Source organism: Cebidichthys violaceus, unplaced genomic scaffold (assembly GCF_023349555.1).
Source record: "Cebidichthys violaceus isolate CVI_PGR_0920_01 unplaced genomic scaffold, fCebVio1.0.p SCAF_103, whole genome shotgun sequence".
In the NCBI taxonomy this organism is placed as follows: domain Eukaryota; kingdom Metazoa; phylum Chordata; class Actinopteri; order Perciformes; family Stichaeidae; genus Cebidichthys; species Cebidichthys violaceus.
In genome coordinates this window covers 571,574-590,919 of record NW_027176267.1, presented here as the reverse complement: position 1 = coordinate 590,919, position 19,346 = coordinate 571,574, and the positions used below count along the sequence as shown (strand labels likewise).

The 19,346-nt window shown below is 41.2% G+C and overlaps 3 protein-coding genes across 3 annotated transcripts; 1 reads left to right on the top strand and 2 right to left on the bottom strand.

The window, feature by feature from the left end:
* Nucleotides 1–873: 873 nt before the first annotated feature.
* Nucleotides 874–10,553, top strand: sh3yl1 (SH3 and SYLF domain containing 1). The gene is given in 11 exon segments (XM_068730047.1): nt 874–962; nt 3,624–3,734; nt 3,829–3,942; nt 5,104–5,168; nt 5,427–5,525; nt 5,527–5,540; nt 6,593–6,721; nt 6,813–6,957; nt 7,241–7,391; nt 9,125–9,157; nt 9,644–10,553. Coding segments are annotated over 11 exon segments (1,059 nt in total). The 5' UTR covers nt 874–961; the 3' UTR covers nt 9,841–10,553.
* Nucleotides 10,554–12,138: 1,585 nt separating this feature from the next.
* Nucleotides 12,139–15,872, bottom strand: LOC137887201 (solute carrier family 22 member 13-like). Its single transcript, XM_068730018.1, has 7 exons — nt 15,716–15,872; nt 15,530–15,632; nt 15,296–15,429; nt 14,194–14,405; nt 13,489–13,597; nt 13,140–13,391; nt 12,139–12,382 (listed from the first exon to the last, which is right to left on the bottom strand). Exons 1-7 carry the CDS (start codon nt 15,808–15,810, stop codon nt 12,289–12,291), a joined length of 999 nt encoding a protein of 332 aa, XP_068586119.1. The 5' UTR covers nt 15,811–15,872; the 3' UTR covers nt 12,139–12,288.
* Nucleotides 15,873–16,978: 1,106 nt separating this feature from the next.
* Nucleotides 16,979–18,998, bottom strand: LOC137887210 (solute carrier family 22 member 7-like). The gene is made up of 3 exons (XM_068730032.1): nt 18,461–18,998; nt 17,569–17,666; nt 16,979–17,483 (listed from the first exon to the last, which is right to left on the bottom strand). The coding sequence occupies exons 1-3, from the start codon at nt 18,677–18,679 to the stop codon at nt 17,180–17,182; spliced, it is 621 nt and encodes a 206-aa protein (XP_068586133.1). The 5' UTR covers nt 18,680–18,998; the 3' UTR covers nt 16,979–17,179.
* Between the last annotated feature and the right edge of the window lie 348 nt (nt 18,999–19,346).

The following is a 19,346-nucleotide window of genomic DNA, read 5'->3' as shown; positions in this document are numbered from 1 at the left end:
GAATGAGGTGGAGAAACAATATGGCCGCTCGGCTGTTTATTCCCCTGACTGGTGACCTGTGACCTCCCACAGGACGGCAGTTTATTTCCCCGCAGGGATTAAGAATAAAAACGTTATCGCGTTTAAACTGTGAGAAAGTGGGACTGTGGGAAGGTTTTCAGTCCCTGTCTGCAAAACGGGACGAATTATAGACAAAAAACAAAACTCAAAATGAAGAAAAATATGAACAATAAAAGACACTGAAACTTCAAATGAGCAAATAAAATAAAACAAGTTAAATTTAGTCTCTTTTCAAGTCCCGTCTTAACTTATTTTTATTTCAGCTGATGCCTTTCATTCTATTTCTACATTATTGTTTTATTACATTCAGTAATATTAATGATATTTAATTTATATTGAATTCAAATATTTAATATTTAATTAAATGTGCTATAAATGAACTGATGTCTGACCACATATTCGTCCCTGAATGTTATAATCATGAAGTAATCTAATCTCTTTATCAGACAGGAAGCTGAAACAACTTTAAAAACACGCATTAGTGGAAGTTTTAACGAGTTATTTTATGAAATTAATAATGTATGATGTTTGCGTTCTTTGCCTGAGAGACTTTACTGAGGGGGCTAAAAACTCAGGGCATCGGGAACGCACACGAGAGCGCGCGGCCCAGCTGTTCCAACACCTTTCAGTCAGGGGCTGTGCGCGCGCCGCCCGTCTCCCTGACAACGCCACGTTTACTTTATTGCTCGGCAGCTGTGTGACGTCGCTCAAGGTGTTAAAGAAGCGCCGTCACCTGCACAGGTGTGCTCGAGGCCTCTGTTATCACGTGTCCTGAGTGTCTGCGTAGTTTCCGGTAGCGCGCGCTGGGCTGTGAGGAGAATCAGGTGAGGCGGAAGTGAAAAGAGAGGAAAGAGGCTCGCGCAGCTCACCTGTCCGCGGTGTAGAACCAGAAGAAGGAAAAAGTAAGTTTTTTAAAATTGAAAGATTCGTCTGGAGTTCTGTAAGCTGTCTACCTGTCTGTCTCTCTACCTGTCTCTGTGTCCACCTGTGCTGTGTGCGTGTGTGTCTCTCTCTCTCTCTCTCTCTCTCTCTCCTCTCTCTCTCTCTCTCTCTCTCTCTCTCTCTCTCTCTCTCTCTCTCTACCTGTGTGTGTGTCTCTCTCTCTCTCTCTCTCTGTCTCTCTCTCTCTCTCTCTCTGTCTCTCTCTCTCTCTGTCTCCCCCCTGTCTCTGTGTCCATCTCTCTCTCTCTCTCTCTCTCTCTCGCCTCTCTCTCTCTCTCGCTCTCTCTCTCTCTCTCTCTCTGTCCTCTCAACCTGTGTCTCTCTCTCTCTCTCTCTCTCTCTCTGTCTCTATACCTGTGTCTCTCTGTCTCTCTCTCTCTCTGTCTCTATACCTGTGTCTCTCTCTCTCTCTCTCTCTCTCTCTCTCTCTCTCTGTCTCTATACCTGTGTCTCTCTGTCTCTCTCTCTCTCTCTGTCTCTATACTATGTCTCCTCTCTCCCTCTCTCTCTCTCTCCCCCCCCGTCTCTGTGTCTCTCTGTCTCTCTCTCTCTGTCTCTCTCTCTCTACGTGTCTCTCTCTCTCTCTCTCTCTCTCTCTCTCTCTCTCTCTCTCTCTACACGTGTGTCTCTCTCTCTCTCTTCTCTCTCTCTCTCTTCTCCCCCACCTGTCTGCTGTGTCTCTCTCTCTCTGTCTCTCTCTCTGTCCTCTCTCTCTCTCTCTCTCTCTCTCTCTCTCTCTCTCTCTCTCTCTCTACGTGTCTCTCTCTCTCTCTCTCTCTCTCTCTCTCTCTCTCTCTCTCTCCACCTGTCTCTGTCCATCTGGCTCTCTCTTGGTCTTTACCCCTCAGTGTTTTCGGGGTTCCATAGGACCTGCAGGATCTACGTGTGTTTTTTAGTCTGTAAAAATAACTCAATGAGATTTATTAAAACGTGGTGGTGACAAACATCAGGTGATGTCATGCTTAAAGTAGGGGTGGGCTTTGAGGGTTCTGGTGTTGTTTTAGGTTCTACAAGTCTATGAAGAGGTTCTAGTGGTCTTTAAGGAGGTTATTGTGGTCTTTACATAAGCTGTAACAGCTTTAAAGTTGTAGTCATGTGTTAAGAGCTTTCTCTGATGAACTTCTAGTGACCTCTGAGGAGGTTCTAGTGGTCTTAAAGGTGTCAGTAGTGGGTTTACAGGGTTTAGTGACATGTGATGAGGTGGCGGTTCTACTCATTGAGGAGGAGGTTAGTGGTCTTTTTCTATTTGTCTTTTAGATTCTAGTAACATATGAGGAGGTTCTATGGGATGTGCTGGTGGTTGTAGTGGAGGAGGTTCTAGTCGTCTTTGCCTGTGGTTCTGTAGGTTTTTTGAAGAAGTTCTGGGTCAACTAGTTGAGTCCTAGTCAACATGTCGGAGGTCTCTACTGGAGACTTGATGTTAAGGTGTGTGTTTACGTTAACGAGGGAGGAACTAATCTGGAGCTGTCGTCATGAATCTGACAGCTCGTTAGTGTCGTTAGCGGTTAATCAGCTCTCCTCTGATTGAGTTTGGGCTTGTTGTCCTGTGATTGGTTAATTAGTCATTTGGCAGAGGGTTGGTTGGTGAGGCAATCGCCATGGTCACAGAGATGACATCACTGCTGTGTGAGTCAGCTGCTGGTTATTTAAATATAATTGACTTCTAATTAAACTGGTTTAATGACGTCATTCACATTTGTTTACAGACCTGTTTCACCTTTCAATGAGCTCATGGCATCACGTAACCAACATGATTGAAGACTACTAGAACCCCATCACTGATGACTAGAACCTCCTCAAAGACCAACAGAGACTCCTCATAGATGACTAGAACATACTTAATTACCACCAGAACCGTATCTATTATGACTAGAAACTCTCTTAGATGAATAGAACATACTTAAAGACCTATATAACCTCATCACTGATGAAGAAACCTCCTCAAAGACACAACAGAGACTCCTCATAGATGAACAGAACATACATGAAGACCATTAGAACCTGTTTCTTCTGTCAGAGTCCAAACAGTATCAGCCGAGTCAGACAGCAGAGACCAGTCTGCTAACAGGCAGCACATTCCTGACACATGACACGAACAGTCAGGAAGCTGGACTTCACAATAACAATAGAATTCCTTTGTTGTCATTGCACACATTTTACTATTACATTAGCTGCGTAGCTCCTGAGACGGTGAATTTAATTTTGCGGTTCCGACATGTAGAAGGTCCTCCGACTCTTTCGATGCACTCGATTTGAATTTCCAAACAAGTAAACAGTACTTTTAGGTCTAAATGAGAGCTGAATGACATGAAAGGATTAGTGTTGTCGGCTAAAACAACAAATAAATATGCTTTTTTAAGACCAATAAGCTCACAGTCCAGTGACACAGGTCTTGTCTGTTCACCAATAAAAAAACACATTCGGAGCTTTCTTTAAAGTCTTTTCCGCAGATTTAGATAAAATCAATTAAAGCCAACAATGAGCTCATTGACGAGTTCTGTGACTCCTCTCTTTGTGCGACGGAAGCTTTGATTTGATGTGGGGTTGAAATATAAAGGTCAAATCCACTCTGAATGAGCTGTTGGTGTTTTAATAAGCCGTGTAATTTGTGTGTTTTGCAGTGAGTAACCCAATACCCTCCAACCTGAAGTCGGAGGCGAAGAAAGCCGCCAAGATCCTGAGAGACTTCACCGAAATCTCCAACCGAAACGGACCGGACAAACTCATCCCTGGTAAGAAAACAACAAACCGTCCTTTAGTATTCCATCTGAGGAAGACTATGAAGAGACGCTGATGGCTGTGTTGTTTTTTCTTTGTGCGTTGCAGCTCATGTGATAGCGAAGGCAGAGGGTCTGGCCATCATCTCCGTCATCAAGGCCGGCTTCATGATCACCGCCAGAGGAGGCAGCGGCATCGTCATCGCCAGACTGGCCGACAGACGTGAGACCCAGACTGACTGACCGCAAAGTTCTAGTCCTATTTTCATGAAGATTATACCAATTGTGGCGTTTGTGTCGGTTCTGGTCCTCTGGGTCTAGGAGTGGTTCTAGTGGTCTTTCAGGAGGTTGTGGTGGTCTTTGGGGAAAGTTGTGGCGTTTGTGTCGGTTCTTGTCCTCTGGGTCTAGGAGTGGTTCTAGTGGTCTTTGACTGGAATGCAGTAGCCTGTAGTGGTCTTTGGGGGAGGTTCTAGTGGATGTTTAGGTTCTGGTCCTTTAGGTCTGGGAGGAGGTTCTAGTGGTCTTTCAGGAGGTTGTATTGGTCTTTGTGGAAGTTATAGTGGTTGTGTAGGTTCTAGTCCTCTGGGTCTAGGAGTGGTTCTATTGGTCTTTGACTGGAATGCAGTAGCCTGTAGCGGCCTTTGGGGGAGGTTCTACTGGTTGTTTAGGTTCTGGTTCTCTAGGTCTAGGAGGAGGTAAGACGTCGGTGTCAAGCAGGGAACCCTGTTCATGTTTTTCCTTCACATTCTTTGATTTTCTTTGTTTTGGGACGTTTTGCGTTGCTGTGGTATCAAAGAGAAGAAGTCATCTGATGTGTGTCATCATGAAGCTCATTTACGCGGCCGGCGGTGGAGGATGACTCTCCTCCTCTGCAGGGCTTTTACTTGTTTTTTTCAGATTAAAGGAGCAGTTTGACCAAAACACTGGCACCAATAAAAAACAATCATAAAAATCAGTTTTAATGAAGGCAGCACAGAAACAGTCTTTGTTCTGTTAAAGAGCCTGTGAAGAAGAGAGTTCAAAGATAGAAATGTCTTTAATTCACCCTTTACATTCTGTACCTGCATGTGAAGGATGCAGGTTTAAAAAATAGTAACAATAGTAATCATATTAATAATAATAATAAACGTTTTTAAAGCAAAGTTACAAAGTGTTTTACATGGATTTAACCTGGATTAAAAAGATAAAGCCGATAACTCATAATTTATATATGAGTATATATACATAATTCAGACGCTGCCGTTCTCTGCGGTCAACAGTCAATTTCATCGGCTAAATTGTGTGAAGCTATTAACTGGATGGAAGTTGGGATCGTGAAGATTGCTACGTATTCTCATTGATTCATCTGGAACTCATCTGATTGATCTTTGCTGTGTGTGTTCAGGCTGGTCGGCACCGTCTGCCATCGGCATCGCCGGCCTGGGAGGAGGCTTTGAGATCGGAGTGGAGGTGAGTCCTCGCCTCCACATCTTTATTTTATAAGATTTGAACTTTATTCATCCAGAGAAGGAAAGAATCTGAGCCAGTGAACCCTGAAAGTCTTCTTGTCTTCTTCTTCTTCTTCAATGTAAATAAAAACATATGGCGTCTGAATTATATTGTTTTTACGATTAAAGGAAAGAAGAAGAGCATCAATGTAACAGCTGATTCGTACCTTTTCAACCATAGTGTAGCTCTGAGATGAATAAGTGAACGGTCCTCCCTCAGGTGTCCGACCTGGTGATCATCCTGAACCACCGGAGGGCCGTCGAGGCCTTCACAAAGGGCGGGAACCTGACGCTTGGTGGGAACTGCACTGTCGCTGTGGGGACCCATGGGCAGGTGACGACCTGTTCTCCTACTGTCCTTCTTAATGGCTTCCAATAATGACCTTTTTGGGTGTAAATTACAGCTTTAATGTTCTATTTTGATTGTAGGAGACGTTAAATGACACTCGGCGTGTTTTGAGGCCTGAAGCATGAAGCGGTTGTTGAAAACATCTGTTACGACATCAGATGTGATTATTATTTTTAGAGACTGTGACTTTGTGTGAAGTTTAATTTCAGAACATGGACATTGTTTCAGGGGTTCGACATGTTTCAGCATGTGTGTTTGTGTGTGTGGGCCTGGCCAGGTATTTGAGTCGCAGGTAAACATCTGAATACCTGTGAACTAAGTGTGCTGCAGACAGAAATAAAATAAAATGAGCTAATTTGTCTGGAGACAAGTTTTACAAGTACATGAGTAGATATACATTTATCTTAAAATACACAGTACCTTGTTTCATCTCCCCAGAGACACCTAATAAAATAAAAAGGAAGCTTCTTTGAAAGTATAGAACAACAGCAAAGCTACCAATTACGGGTTGAACTACATCAAAGCTACGCTAGACAATATAAAACAGTTTCCATTCCGGAGACAGGATTTTGATGCTGCTGTAGATACAAAAATATAATGCAATTATGAAACATTCCAGCAAAAAAATACAACCCAGTTGAGTTTGTGTCAAAAAGTCCATGAACAAAAATATACAATACCCCAGGTTCACTAGATCTGGGAGGAGGTTCTATTGGTCTTTGACTAGAATGCAGTAGCCTGTCGTGGTCTTTGGGGAGGTTCTAGTGGATGTTTAGGTTCTGGTTCTCTAGGTCTAGGAGGTGGTTCTAGAATGCAGTGTATCCCCGTGATTCGGATCCATTCCTTTTCAATGGGTTCTTCCTGCGGCTCAAGCGACACCCTTCGTCCAAATCAGGCCAGTAGGTTTTCTGTTGTACAGAACCGAGGACCCAGGATCCTGCCTTATACTGTGGATGGTTATATATCTAGAAGTGCTCGTCTTTGGTTGTTCCACTAGCAGAGGGGTAACGGCATCCTTTTATCTTTCTGTTGTTCAGGAACGTGGAGGCTGACGTGGCTATTCGCAGCCCGACGGCGGTCTTTACCTACTGTAGATCCAGAGGGTTGTTTGCTGGTATTTCTCTGGAGGGATCCGGCCTCATCGAACGCAAAGAAACCAACCGCAAGTATGAACAGCAACCAAATGCCACCTTCATTTGAAGCGTTGTTCACGTGAATATAGTTACTGAATATGTGAGTGCATGTGTGGCCTTGTAGGTTCTACTCGAGAGAAATCCGTGCGTCGGCCATTTTAAACGGCGATGTGGAGCCACCGTCGGAATGCTACGACCTCTACCACATCCTGGAGGCCTACACCGAGGCCTACACCGCCGACTGGACCAGCAAGAACATGCGTCCAAAGGTAAATATCATCGTAAACGGCTTCAACACATGAGGGATGGAACGGGCTGAGGTGGCTGCAACACAATCAGGCTCTTTCTTTTGTGGAAATATACATTTTATCAGCAGTTATGAAGAAAATCTCTCTCTCTCTCTCTCTCTCTCTCTCTCTCTCTCTCTCTCTCTCTCTCTCTCTCTCTCTCTCTCTCTCTCTCTCTCTCTCTCTCTCTCTCTCTCTCCTCTCTCTCTCTCTCTCTCTCTCTCTCTCTCTCTCTCTCTCTCTCTCTCTCTCTCTCTCTCTCTAGTCGTCTTTTACTCCATCCAGACCTCCAGCTCCGTTGCAGAGACCGGCAAGCACCTACCAGCAACCGCCAGCCAGTTACCAGCAACCGCCAGCCAACACGGGTAAAAACGTCCTCTACCCGAGACTCTCCGTCTATAAATCTGAGACTTCAGGTGAGTTTAACTTTCTTCACTCTGAAAACGTTCACCTCCCTGTGTCCTTTTATGCCTCCTTCTAACCTTTCCACCACCTCCTTTCCTTTTTATTTCCTTTTTTTCTTTATTGTTCCGTTTCCTTCTCTACCTCCTTCCTAGCTTTCCATCACTACCCAATTTCCTTCCTCCTTTACCTCCTTCTTTCCTTCATTGTCTTTCCTTATGCCTCCTTTTCTCCCTTACCTACTTTACTTGTTATCCCACTCTTTTAATTCACTTTCTTTTCTATCTCCTCTCCCTTCTTTCCTACACTTCATATACATTTCCTTTCCTAAATCCCTTCACTTCCATCTCCTTTCCTTCTTCACATTCTTTTTTTTCCCTTACTTGCATTATTTCTTTACTACCCCCTAGTTTCCATTACTACCTCCTCCTCTCCTTTTTTATTTCCATATATCCTTCATTATTTTCTTGTTTCTTTCTTAACCCGCTCTGTTCTCTCTTGCACCTCCTTTCCTCACTCCTTTCCTCACTCCTTTCCTCCTTTGCCCACACCCTTACACAGATGATCGGTTAAACATTTAAAACCATTTATCAGTGTGAGATGAATGGATGTGAAGAGGAACGATAAAGAATGAGGGCGTGTCGCCTCTGTATGTGATCAAAGCTTTAATTATAGGAAGAGGAAAGAACGGCAACAACAGCTGATGAAGGTCTGGAATGTGTTTCCTTAGACGCCCGAGAGGGAAAATTGGAGGCAAATGGCAGGAACGTTTATATTTAATCAACGCCCGAAAGAGTCATTCTCCAGGGAGACTATGATGGGTGGCCCTCGGACCCTCTGGGTGGGGGGGTCCGGGGCCACATTGTTCTTAAATTACATATCAAAGTATCAAAAATACTTTCTTTATTTGTGTTTATGACGCTGATATTTATTTGTTCTCTGGAAAATGTTCGGCAATTTGTGGAAATAAATAAATTAAAACTGTGGTTTGACATGAAACATCTCCTCCTTTCCTTCTACCCCTCTTTCTTTCCTTCGCTATCTCCTCCTTTCCTTCACTATCTCCTCCTTTCCTTCTACCCCTCTTTCTTTCCTTCACTATCTCCTCCTTTCCTTCTACCCCTCTTTCTTTCCTTTACTATCTCCTCCTTTCCTTCTACCCCTCTTTCTTTCCTTCACTATCTCCTCCTTTCCTTCTACCCCTCTTTCTTTCCTTTACTATCTCCTTCTGTCCTTACTACCCCTTTTCATTTCCTCCACTTTCTCTACCTTTCCTTCACTACCTCCTTCTTTCCTCTTTTACCTCCTTTGACAGATGATCGATTAGTGTTTTCATTCAGGTCTTTTATTAACTTGCTACCTTGATGAATCGGTGAATATAAACACAGCAACGTGTGTGTGTGTGTGTGTGTGTGTGTGTGTGTGTGTGTGTGTGTGTGTGTGTGTGTGTGTGTGTGTGTGTGTGTGTGTGTGTGTGTGTGTGTGTGTGTGTGTGTGTGTGTGTGTGTCCCTCTAGTGGTCACAGCTTCAAACTGCTGTTAAATAAAACAATATTAATAGAAGTACAGAAAGTTTATTATAATTACAGTTAATTTGATGTTGATCTGTTCGAGCTGAAACCAACAATCAATAATCTGATGTTTTTTTTATTTGTATTAATCAAATGCCCAACATTCAAAGACATTTAATTTACACTGATGTAAAATACCTTTAACTGACTTTGTACTTTGTTGTCTTTCTATTTCAGATCAATTCGCCTCCAGAAACTCTCCAAACTCCGGTACGACGTCGCATCACATGATATCAGATATAGATGTACATAATCTAGATATATCTATACATAACTATCTATCTCTATCTATCTCTCTCTCTCTCTCTATCTATCTATCTATCTATCTATCTATCTATCTATCTATCTATCTATCTATCTATCTATCTATCTATCTATCTATCTATCTATCTCTCAAAAGAAAAACATCGACGAAGAAGCTGAACACTTTCTTTGTGTTTTTATTTAAGTTACAGTTAAGAGCAACACTTTGTATTATTATGTCATGTTTCTAGTTATGTAATTCATGTTTCTTTATACGTTTCTATGCTTGTTAAAATAATGAGGTCACTGTTAGATAGTTTTATTTAATTATATATTACACACAAGTGAACAAGCTAGTTCTTAAAATATTAAACTATTCCTTTTAATTGAAGTGTCATTAATTAGAAATGTATATTTATATAAATATGTATTTTTAATTTTTTCCCCTCCCAGGTGGAGGAGGGGCCAGCGGGCAGCTTGTCGTCACGGCGACACACCCGTTCACCGGGCAGCAGCCCGGCGACCTGAGCTTCGCCCCCGGCGACCGCATCACCGTCGTCACCAAGACCGACTCGGAGTACGACTGGTGGGAGGGCCGGCTGGCCGACGGACGCGTCGGGATCTTCCCCGCCAACTTCGTCACGCACTGACGGCCCCTGGTGATCCGACGGAGGAACTGCTGCGGAGCCGCGGCTTCTACGGCAAGCGGGAAGGACGAACGTTTTAGGGTTTGGGTGACACGTTGGAGACGTTAGCGAAGAGTCGAATGGAAGGAAATGAATCGGTAAATACGCTGAAATGATCGGTCAAAATTTTTAAAGCAAAATTTATTTCCAATTTATTTTCCATTTTTATTTCCATTTCCAATTTATGAAAATGTAAGAATTCATAACTTTTCTTTGTTTTACATCATGTGATGACAAAACCTTAATTAATCAATTAATAATGATCAGCAGATTAGTCAGTAATGACTATTTTACTGTAATCTTATAAAAATTAATAAAGTAGCAACAAATGTTCTTAAAATATCAGCTCCATTTAAACCAAACTAAAAATAAATGTATTATTAATTAATTCAAAATGTAGTTTTTTTTATTGAACCAAACTACATTGTTCTCTCCAGGAAACTAATATCTGTGTTTGTTTGTTTGTTGTTAAATATTTAGGGACTAATGAGACAGTTTAGTTGTGGACATGAATTAATAATGAAGGTGACTTTTTATTTTTGCAAGAAGTAAATATAATATATTATAACAATAAAAACATTTAAATTAGGATTTACATATTTTAATAGGAAAGTAATAAAAAGAACAGAAATCGTCTGTTTAAACTCATTAATAAAACAAACTGATGACATTATTTTCTTATCAAAACTGTTCATCGTTGAGTTCAGGGGACTTTGCAGCGTCGTAAATTTCAACATCAACTGACACCTCTGCTCTTTGTTTACATGGTGATGTTTGTTTGTGTTTATTTTATATGAAACACTGACTTCCTGTCTTGTCCCTTCAAACTAAAATAGGGAAAACGATACACAGAGATTTAAGATATTTTAGAATAAAAGCACTTTTCAAACTGGGTGAAGGTGATTTTTTTACTTTTTGTTTTTACATTTAACTTTCAGGTAAAGATTTAGTTTCTTTTCTTTTCAAACAGTATTTGAAAGCTTCACTTGTGGGATCTGTTACAGTTAATATATACAGTATATGATGATGATGATGATGAAGATGAAGGTGAATTCATCATGTCAGTTAGTTTGATGAAAACAAAGGTGTGGTGTTTTTAAATATTAGACATTGTAAAATGATTAAAAAATAAATGTAATTATTGAGACTTTGCTTCTATTTCTGCTGTTTTTGTCAAAGAAATCTTAAAGAATCTGTATAATATCTAAAAAATACAGAAGAATAAATGGAAAATGACACTTCAACCAGATCAAACAGAAACTTGCTGTTAGTGTTTCAGGTTAAATATGTAATTTTGATGTAAAAATATGAGCAAATAGTTCTGGACACATTCAGTCCTGCTATGTTGATGCCAAACATCTGAAACGTATATCTGTAAAATGTCCTTAAAGCATCTAAACCATGTGATACTTCACAGTATTGAAACGGTTTTATATATTCTGTTGAAGATCATTTGTGTGATTTCACAGGTCGTCCTGCAGAGAGCGCTGCAATCGTACAAATTAAATCTGACGCCACAACTCGGATAATAGTCTCCATTTATATTTACACAGAAAACCTGCATCAAAGAAATCCAGTACATGTTCTACTTTTATTTCATGTTTCAACTACATGATGTCTTATTACAGATAAAACTACCAGCAGTATTTAAAGTATTTAAAATGGCCTTTACCAGCTGAGTAATAAACATGCATCATTAACTATATTATTCTGCGTGATGAGTACTTTTGATGATGCTAATACTGTAATTAAGTACATACTGAGGTACTTATAATAATAATAATAATATATTATTATAAAAAAGGAGACATTCTGTATAATGAGGACTTTTACTTTTGGTACTTGAAATACATTTCAATCTTAAGTCTAAAGTATTTAGACTACTTAACTAATCTCAGTACTTAAACATACTTTTAATGGTTTACACTGTAGTACTGCAACTTGTAGTACACAAGTACTTCTCAAGCAACGGAGGGAAACTACATTGTAGTTCAGTTTATTTTCACAGTGACAAATCAAAACAGAACAAAGTGACGAAAAGAATAAAACAGAAATCCTCCAACAGCCGAACACATGACATCATCATCATCATCATCATCATCATCATCAACATGGCCGCTCTTCTTCTCTTCCTTTTGTGCCGCTTCTGGTTTTTTGGTCCTTAATTTAAAATCAGGACTAAACACAAAACAAAACAATTAAAGTAGTTCATTAAAGTGTGTGTGTGTGTTTATGTTTATATCAGTCCAGTGTGTGTGTTTGGTGTGTGTGTGTGTGTGTGTGTGTGTGTGTGTGTGTGTGTGTGTGTGTGTGTGTGTTTATGTTTATATCAGTCCAGTGTGTGTGTTTGGTGTGTGTGTGTGTGTGTGTGTGTGTGTGTGTGTGTGTGTGTGTGTGTGTGTGTGTGTGTGTTTATATCAGTCCAGTGTGTGTGTTTGGTGTGTGCGTGTTGTCTTTCTCTGCACGGAGTGTCTCAGTTTTCCTGGTTTGCCTGCTCACCAGCTTCCTGAAAACACACACACACACACACACACACACACACACACACATACACACACACATACACACACACACATACATACTTATACACACACACACACACACACACACACACACACACACACTAGATTAAACGCTGAGCTGGAAAGTTAATCACAGTGTTGATTCATGCTGTGTGTGTGTGTGTGTGTGTGTGTGTGTGTGTGTGTGTGTGTGTGTGTGTGTGTGTGTGTGTGTGTGTGTGTGTGTCACATTTAGAGACTAAAGGAAGTGGTAACTATGGCGAGAAGTAGGGAAGTAGGCGGTGACAACGGGAAGTTGGTGACGACTAATTAAAGTAGTTGGTGACGACGGGAAGTAGGTAACAACTACGGGAAGCTGGTGATGATGGTGGGAAGTAGGCTCCCCGGCTACATCAACTCCCCGGGAAGTAGGTGATGTAGGTGATGGGAAGTAGGTAATGATGACAAGAAGTAGGTGACAACTACGGGAAGTAGGTGAAGACGACGGGAAGTAGATGATGATGACGGGAAGTAGGTAACGACTCTGGGAAGTCGGAGGTGATGACATCAAATAGGTGACAACTACGGGAAGTAGGCAGTGATCACGGGAAGTAAACGATGACGCCGGGAAGTGGGTGACAAGTGGGCAGATGCCCCATGTATCAAGGCTGAGTCTTTGGCGTCTCCTCTTTCTTCCCTTTCGAGTCTTATCTAATGTAAGCCTGAGGACGATGAAGATATACAGTTTGTGTTTTTTCTCACCGTGTCCTCCAGTGGGCGTTCATGCTAGGTGGGCGGGGCCGAGGCTGCCTGTCACAGTCCTCAACCGAATCCGGGAGCGGGACGCCGCTGGTCTCCGGCAACAGCAGGCACAGACCGCAGCCTACGATTGGTGCGCTGCTGTACACGACCATGGCAGCCAATGAGATCGTCCCGTTTGGGGTGGAAGGGACCAGGGAGTTGGCCAAGGAACCGAGCCGGAAAAACAGGTTGACCAAGGACACACACCGCTGTCTGGGTTATAATGACATGGTTCACATTATATATACTATACAGATATACATATATATCACATTGTATATTCTATACAGACATACATATGTATATCTACCTGACCACAGTGGGGAACAGCTCAATGCTGTACAGGGTGGAGATGCAGAGTGCAGCCAGGATGCAGAGTTTCCCCAGCAGAGCCAGACTCATCACCACCACCGGCTCGCCTGCACACACACAATAGATATCACCGAGTACCCGATTACCGATCAATAACGTTGATCAGTTTAGTGCGGAGCTTCGAGCGCAGACAGAACGTCCTTGACTTGGAGTGGATTAGTTTGTGCTCATGCTAATTTTATAATCATGTTTATAAGCTAAGGTATAGTAAATAAGCATCCGACTCTATGCTGATGATACACTGCTGTACGCCCCTAAAGTCTAGTGAAATATTTATAATTATATATATATATATATATATATATATATATATACATATATATATATATATATATATATATATATATATATATATATATATATATATATATATATATATATATATATATATATATATACATATATACATATATACATATATAATGGTTCTGTCCGCAGTCTCTAATAAAAAAGAACCGATTAGAGTATCGATAAAGAGCTGAACCAATAAGGAGTATCGATAAGAGTAGTAGTATTGACAGCATTAATCAAAGTAAAAATACAATTTGGGGCTGATATCCCTACAGTACAGCATATGCAATATGTAGGATTAGTACATCTGATGACACAAAACCACAGATATATTGTTATCTGAAATGCACACCGTTGTATCTGGACAGCAGTAACGACAGGAAGCAGGCCGCTCCACTTAGGAAAAAAGCGAGCATGCTGATTGGCCGGCGTCCCAGGCGAACCAATGGGACGAGGAAGCAGGGAGCCTCCGATAGACCGGAGAAGAACTGGGCGGAGTAGACGTCAACGCCAAAAGAGCCGATGTTCATGCAGATGCCGAAGTACGTCACCGCTGACACTACACTGCAGGACAAACACAGGTTGTACGTCACTTATTAAGTCCCGCCCCTTTTGATCAGATTATTTAATTTGTAGTTTCCTAAAAAATAAGTAATATTTAAACTATAAACTCAACTAAAGGTTCCAGGAAAACAGACGATGATATTGTACTTATTGTAAGGAAGATGAAGAAAGAGTTGTAGTGGAAATTTGAAACATACTATCTCACAAATATGGAAAATGATGCTTATGCTTTTGCTTTCCAGCCACCTGAACCTGAACCTGATCTATTCCTCACCTTCACGTTGAATTCACCATAGATGTTCACGAAAGCTTCGAAGGCAGCAAGTACAATTTTTTTTGTCAATCGTAAAATATCCAAAATATTATAATTTTATTCTTGAAATATTATAAGCTGTTTGTCGGAAAACGAAAATGTTATTCTTACAGGGTTCATTCTTTCCATATTACAACCTAATTATAACAATTTAAATATTCTGACTTATTTTAAAAAATATGATTATTTATTCATCAAAATATTACAACTTTTGTAACAACGTAGCGCAACAACGTTTTTTTATATTATAAAGTTGTAACATTAAAATATTACAACTTTGTATTATATATTATAATATTATTAGCCAACTCAAAAGATATTCCAAATATCAAAATATGACATTATCCTCAAGACATTACAACTTAATCCACTTTATATAAACTTCTACTTCTAATTTTCTTCAACTGTTTTATAATAAAGTGGTAATATATATATATATGTATATATATATATATATATATATATATATATATATATATGAATATATATATATATATATATATGAATATATATATATATATATATATATATATGAATATATATATATATATATGAATATATATATATATTTATGTACCTGAGGTAGCTCATGACGAAGAGCCGCAGAAGCACAGTCGGATGTTTAAGGTGGATGATGTCACTGGGGGCGTGGCCTCCAGGTGGCTCCTCCTTCTGAGCCTCGGTGGCTTTCTGCAGGTCGGACCCCAACAGCTACACACAAAAAACACAACTCATTGACACAACACTGACAGACTGAAACTGTGAGTGTGTGTGTGTGTGTGTGTGTGTGTGTGTGTGTGTGTGTGTTTACCAAGTCCAGACACTGTTTATCTGCAGGACTATTGCTACGGTAACGGTCCAGAACGTCCGTCCTCCTCTTTAGCAACAACCAGCGAGGAGACTCTGGGATCGAACTGGAACAGGAAAAGGGAAGCTGTTAACAATCCTCAAAGGCCAAAGCAGACAGACGGGTAGACGGACAGACGGGTGCACCTACAGGTAGAGCGGCAGACAGACGAGCTGAGGCACGGCCATCGACAGGTGCAGCCGTCTCCAGGTGGGGCTGAGCCAGGCCAGCGGAGCTCCGCCCATGGTCCCCAGGCTGAAGCAGAACGTCAGGAAGGCCGACGCCCAGAGCCGAGCGGCCGGACGCGTCCACTCCACGGCTGTGGATAAAACAAACGCCCAAATTATACCCGGCTCACTTTGGGGAACCAGGAGGAATGAACCCCATTCTCAGCTGATCGCCATCGCGACGTCGTTTGAAAGTCCGTTATATTGGAGCGGTTAACTTCTCTACAAAATCCATCGGAACTCGTTTCATTTTTTGGTTTGTTATGAACGTGATAAACTGAACTAGTTAAATATTGGAATGAGATTAATTAATGGATCTTATCGGTCCTATGCTACAATTATTATTTTATTTAATTGTTACATTAACCTTCTGTTCAGGAAACAATAATTCAATAATGTATCATCTTTCAATGGAATCGTGCATCGAGATATCGTGATAAATAATTAGGTTGCTTAATTATTATTTATTGTTTAAGGCGTGTCCTGTGTCGCGCAAGTGCCGGTTCTCTCCGACCAATCAGATCGGGAGTTTTTCTAACGTCCCTTTTCTAGTATTGGCTCAGATCACCGGGAACCTCAACCTACGTGTTACCATAAAAAATAACCAGGTACTATGAAATATATACTAGGAACCAAGTGGACCTATGAAGACCTCTATTGACCACAGTCCTGCTCCCCAGAGGACGAACCCTATCGATTTTAAAGACGCCTTTTACAACATTTTTAGTTGTGATATAGGGGCTCTGGAATATAGACTGTCTATAAGAAGTGGACGTAGTCGTCGTGACGTCCCTCATTGGTTTGTGGACTGCTTTTGAAGCCTCGAGTTTGGCGATTTGGACGTCGCCATCTTGTCATTTTTGCAACCAGTGAACAGGAAGTGACCATATTTGGACTGAGGAGGAGTGACGTAGAGACGCTGTATACGTCTCTGGTAGAGACCTGTCAATCACTGTGTAGCCCCGCCCCTAAAGCTCTAGAGTCAAACACACTCTTTATGGTGTGTTTGACTCTAAATGGAGCATAATGTACTAAATGAACATCATGCTGTATTGAAGAAGACTGTAAACTAGAGATTGAGACCATAAACTCATGTTTACAATGTTTACTGAGGGAATAAATCAAGAGAGAAGTAGAGTCATTTTAGACTAGACTTCTATACAACCAGAGGAGTCGCCCCCTGGTGGACACTAGAGAGAATGCAGCTTTAACAGATGAAGCACTGACTTCACTTAAAGAACCGGAGGTTCCCACTTGGTCTGGAATCATCAGGATGTTGGTTGTAATGAACCTGCTGCCCCCCTTTCAGTCTCAACCAGAGGTCAGAGATCAAAAAGCTGCTGGAAGCTGTCTTTCCTCATTGGCACTCGGTCTGGTCGGTGGGACTTTATCCGGGACACATGTTCTTTATCGCCTTCGTGTCCCGCTGTGGTCCAATAAAACTCACCGGAAGCCCAGTCAACCACGACCCAGTGAGGCCAGTTTGGTAACAACGATACAGGAGCAAGAGGAGGAGGTGGTGATTGTTGATGTTACCCAAACTGAAGGAGCAGATGTTGATGCAGCAGCAGCAGACACCCGTCACGCAGCGAACGGCGAGGTAGAGGAAGGGCTGAGGAAGGACGGCGGGCACGAGCCCACAAACGGCGTGCACGTACACGGACACCAGCAGCACCGTGCGCTTCCCGTACCTGCAGAATACAGAGGCGTATAGAAGCTCGTTAAAGGCGGCGAAAAAAAGCTGCAGATCAATTTCAATGTTTGTTTGTGTCGTACCGGTCGGATATGGCTCCTCCCACCAGCGATCCCAGCAGCAGACCGACCATGAAGAGAGTCTGACTGTACGCCAACCAGTCCGTCCACTCACACACTGACTGACACACACACACACACACACACAAACACACACACAAACATACAAAAAATATGTGTCCAAGTACACAATTAGGTTGCATCTAATCGTCCTTTTAGATCAAACTGCAGACTATTGTATATATACATATATATATATATGTATATATATATATATATACATATATATATATTAATTGATTGTATACGATGTAAAAAAGTCAACAAATGTTCTGTTTTGAAATCCCAAAGATGTAGTATGTTTTTAGTATATATTGTATCATTTGTATTTCTCTAGGATGCAAAACTTTTACATTTGTATGCATACAAACATAAAGATTCATTTAGTTTGCAATGCTATAAAACCCAGAGAAGCATCATAGACATGATGTTGAAGGTGTATTTATATATATATATTTTTAATTTAAGTACCTATATTCCTCTTTATATGACACATTAACCAGACCTTTGCGAATCTCAACCACATCTCATACACACTTATCACTTTAATAACTTATTTGTTGTATATTTTATCGTACATTTTTGTATTTTCTATTTTTAAATGAGGTCTTTTACTATTGCACTGTGCCGAGCTAAATTTATCGTATGTGGCAATAAACAGCAGACAGACACATTAACCGCTTCATGTTGCACATTAACGCTGAATGTTAATCTGTGCAGTTCTCTGTTGTGTAACATTGTTTTAAAAAGTATCTTACAAATACACAAAGCTCAACTACATTGTTAAAGTGTATGAATATTAAATAAAAGTTCTAATATTACAGGAATATCGAGGAAAAACGTTAACATCACTCACGTCTCGGTTCCCGCTCTCCGAGGCCTCGCCGGGCCGTGATTGGTTGAGCCCGGCGCTCTGCGGCGCCGACGACGTTCCGGCGCCGTCTTCCGTGACGTTGCCGTGGCGACAAGAGGCACCGACAACGGCGGCCGTGAAAACGTCGAGGAAGAAGAGGAAAGAGCTGAAGATGAAGACGAGGGAGAGGCGCCAGTAGACGGACAGCTGCAGCGGAGACATGGCCTCCCTCAAGTCTGGAACAAGTCTCTTATTTCTTTTTATATTTCTTTATATACTCTACTATCCTAGGATCCATCACGAGCTCCACATTTTGATTCTGTGTTCCTGGTGTCTGGTTGAACAGCTGCTGCTGAACAGGAGAGTTGTTGACTTGACAGCAGACGGGTCAAATTTAAAGTGAACTTTCATCCACAAGTTCTCCCCCCGCCTTCTTTCCCTTATAAGGAGGTTGGAGGACTTCCTGTGCAGTGATAGAGCGCCACCCTCTGGTCATCTAATGCGTTACATCTTGAACAAAAACATGTTTTAAAGATACCAAAATGAATGATAAAATACATGAAGGGCTAAATTAAAATAAACAAGAAATGAATAACCAATCAAATAAAACTGAGGGGATGCTTTCCAATGAAAGCTTGTTTTGAGAACAGAATTTAAAGTATGAGTAGTATATATATATTCCTCTGTCCCCTTTTAGTTTTTACTCTGAAAGAACTAAAATGTTCATAAAAGGTCCAGAATATAAGTGAAGCTTCAGATGGCAACCAACTGAAACTTCTCCCAAATAAACATTTAACAGTTTGTATGCAATCTTACAAAAAGTTATTCCTCATTGTATTCGTGCATTTTTTCCTACTAAAGTCCAGCAACGCGTGTCAATTTCCGCTTG

Coding starts and splice junctions, on each gene's coding strand:
- LOC137887201 (XM_068730018.1), bottom strand. CDS start 15,810: ATGGGCGGAGCTCCGCTGGCCTGGCTCAGCCCCACCTGGAGACGGCTG. Junction 13,392..13,488: donor CTGTTCCCCACTGTGGTCAG/GTAGATATACAT, acceptor ATTATAACCCAG/ACAGCGGTGTGTGTCCTTGG. Junction 12,383..13,139: donor AACGCCCACTGGAGGACACG/GTGAGAAAAAAC, acceptor GTGTGTTTTCAG/GAAGCTGGTGAGCAGGCAAA.
- LOC137887210 (XM_068730032.1), bottom strand. CDS start 18,679: ATGTCTCCGCTGCAGCTGTCCGTCTACTGGCGCCTCTCCCTCGTCTTC. Junction 17,667..18,460: donor CGGAGAGCGGGAACCGAGAC/GTGAGTGATGTT, acceptor TGTGTGTGTCAG/TCAGTGTGTGAGTGGACGGA. Junction 17,484..17,568: donor GGAGGAGCCATATCCGACCG/GTACGACACAAA, acceptor TGTATTCTGCAG/GTACGGGAAGCGCACGGTGC.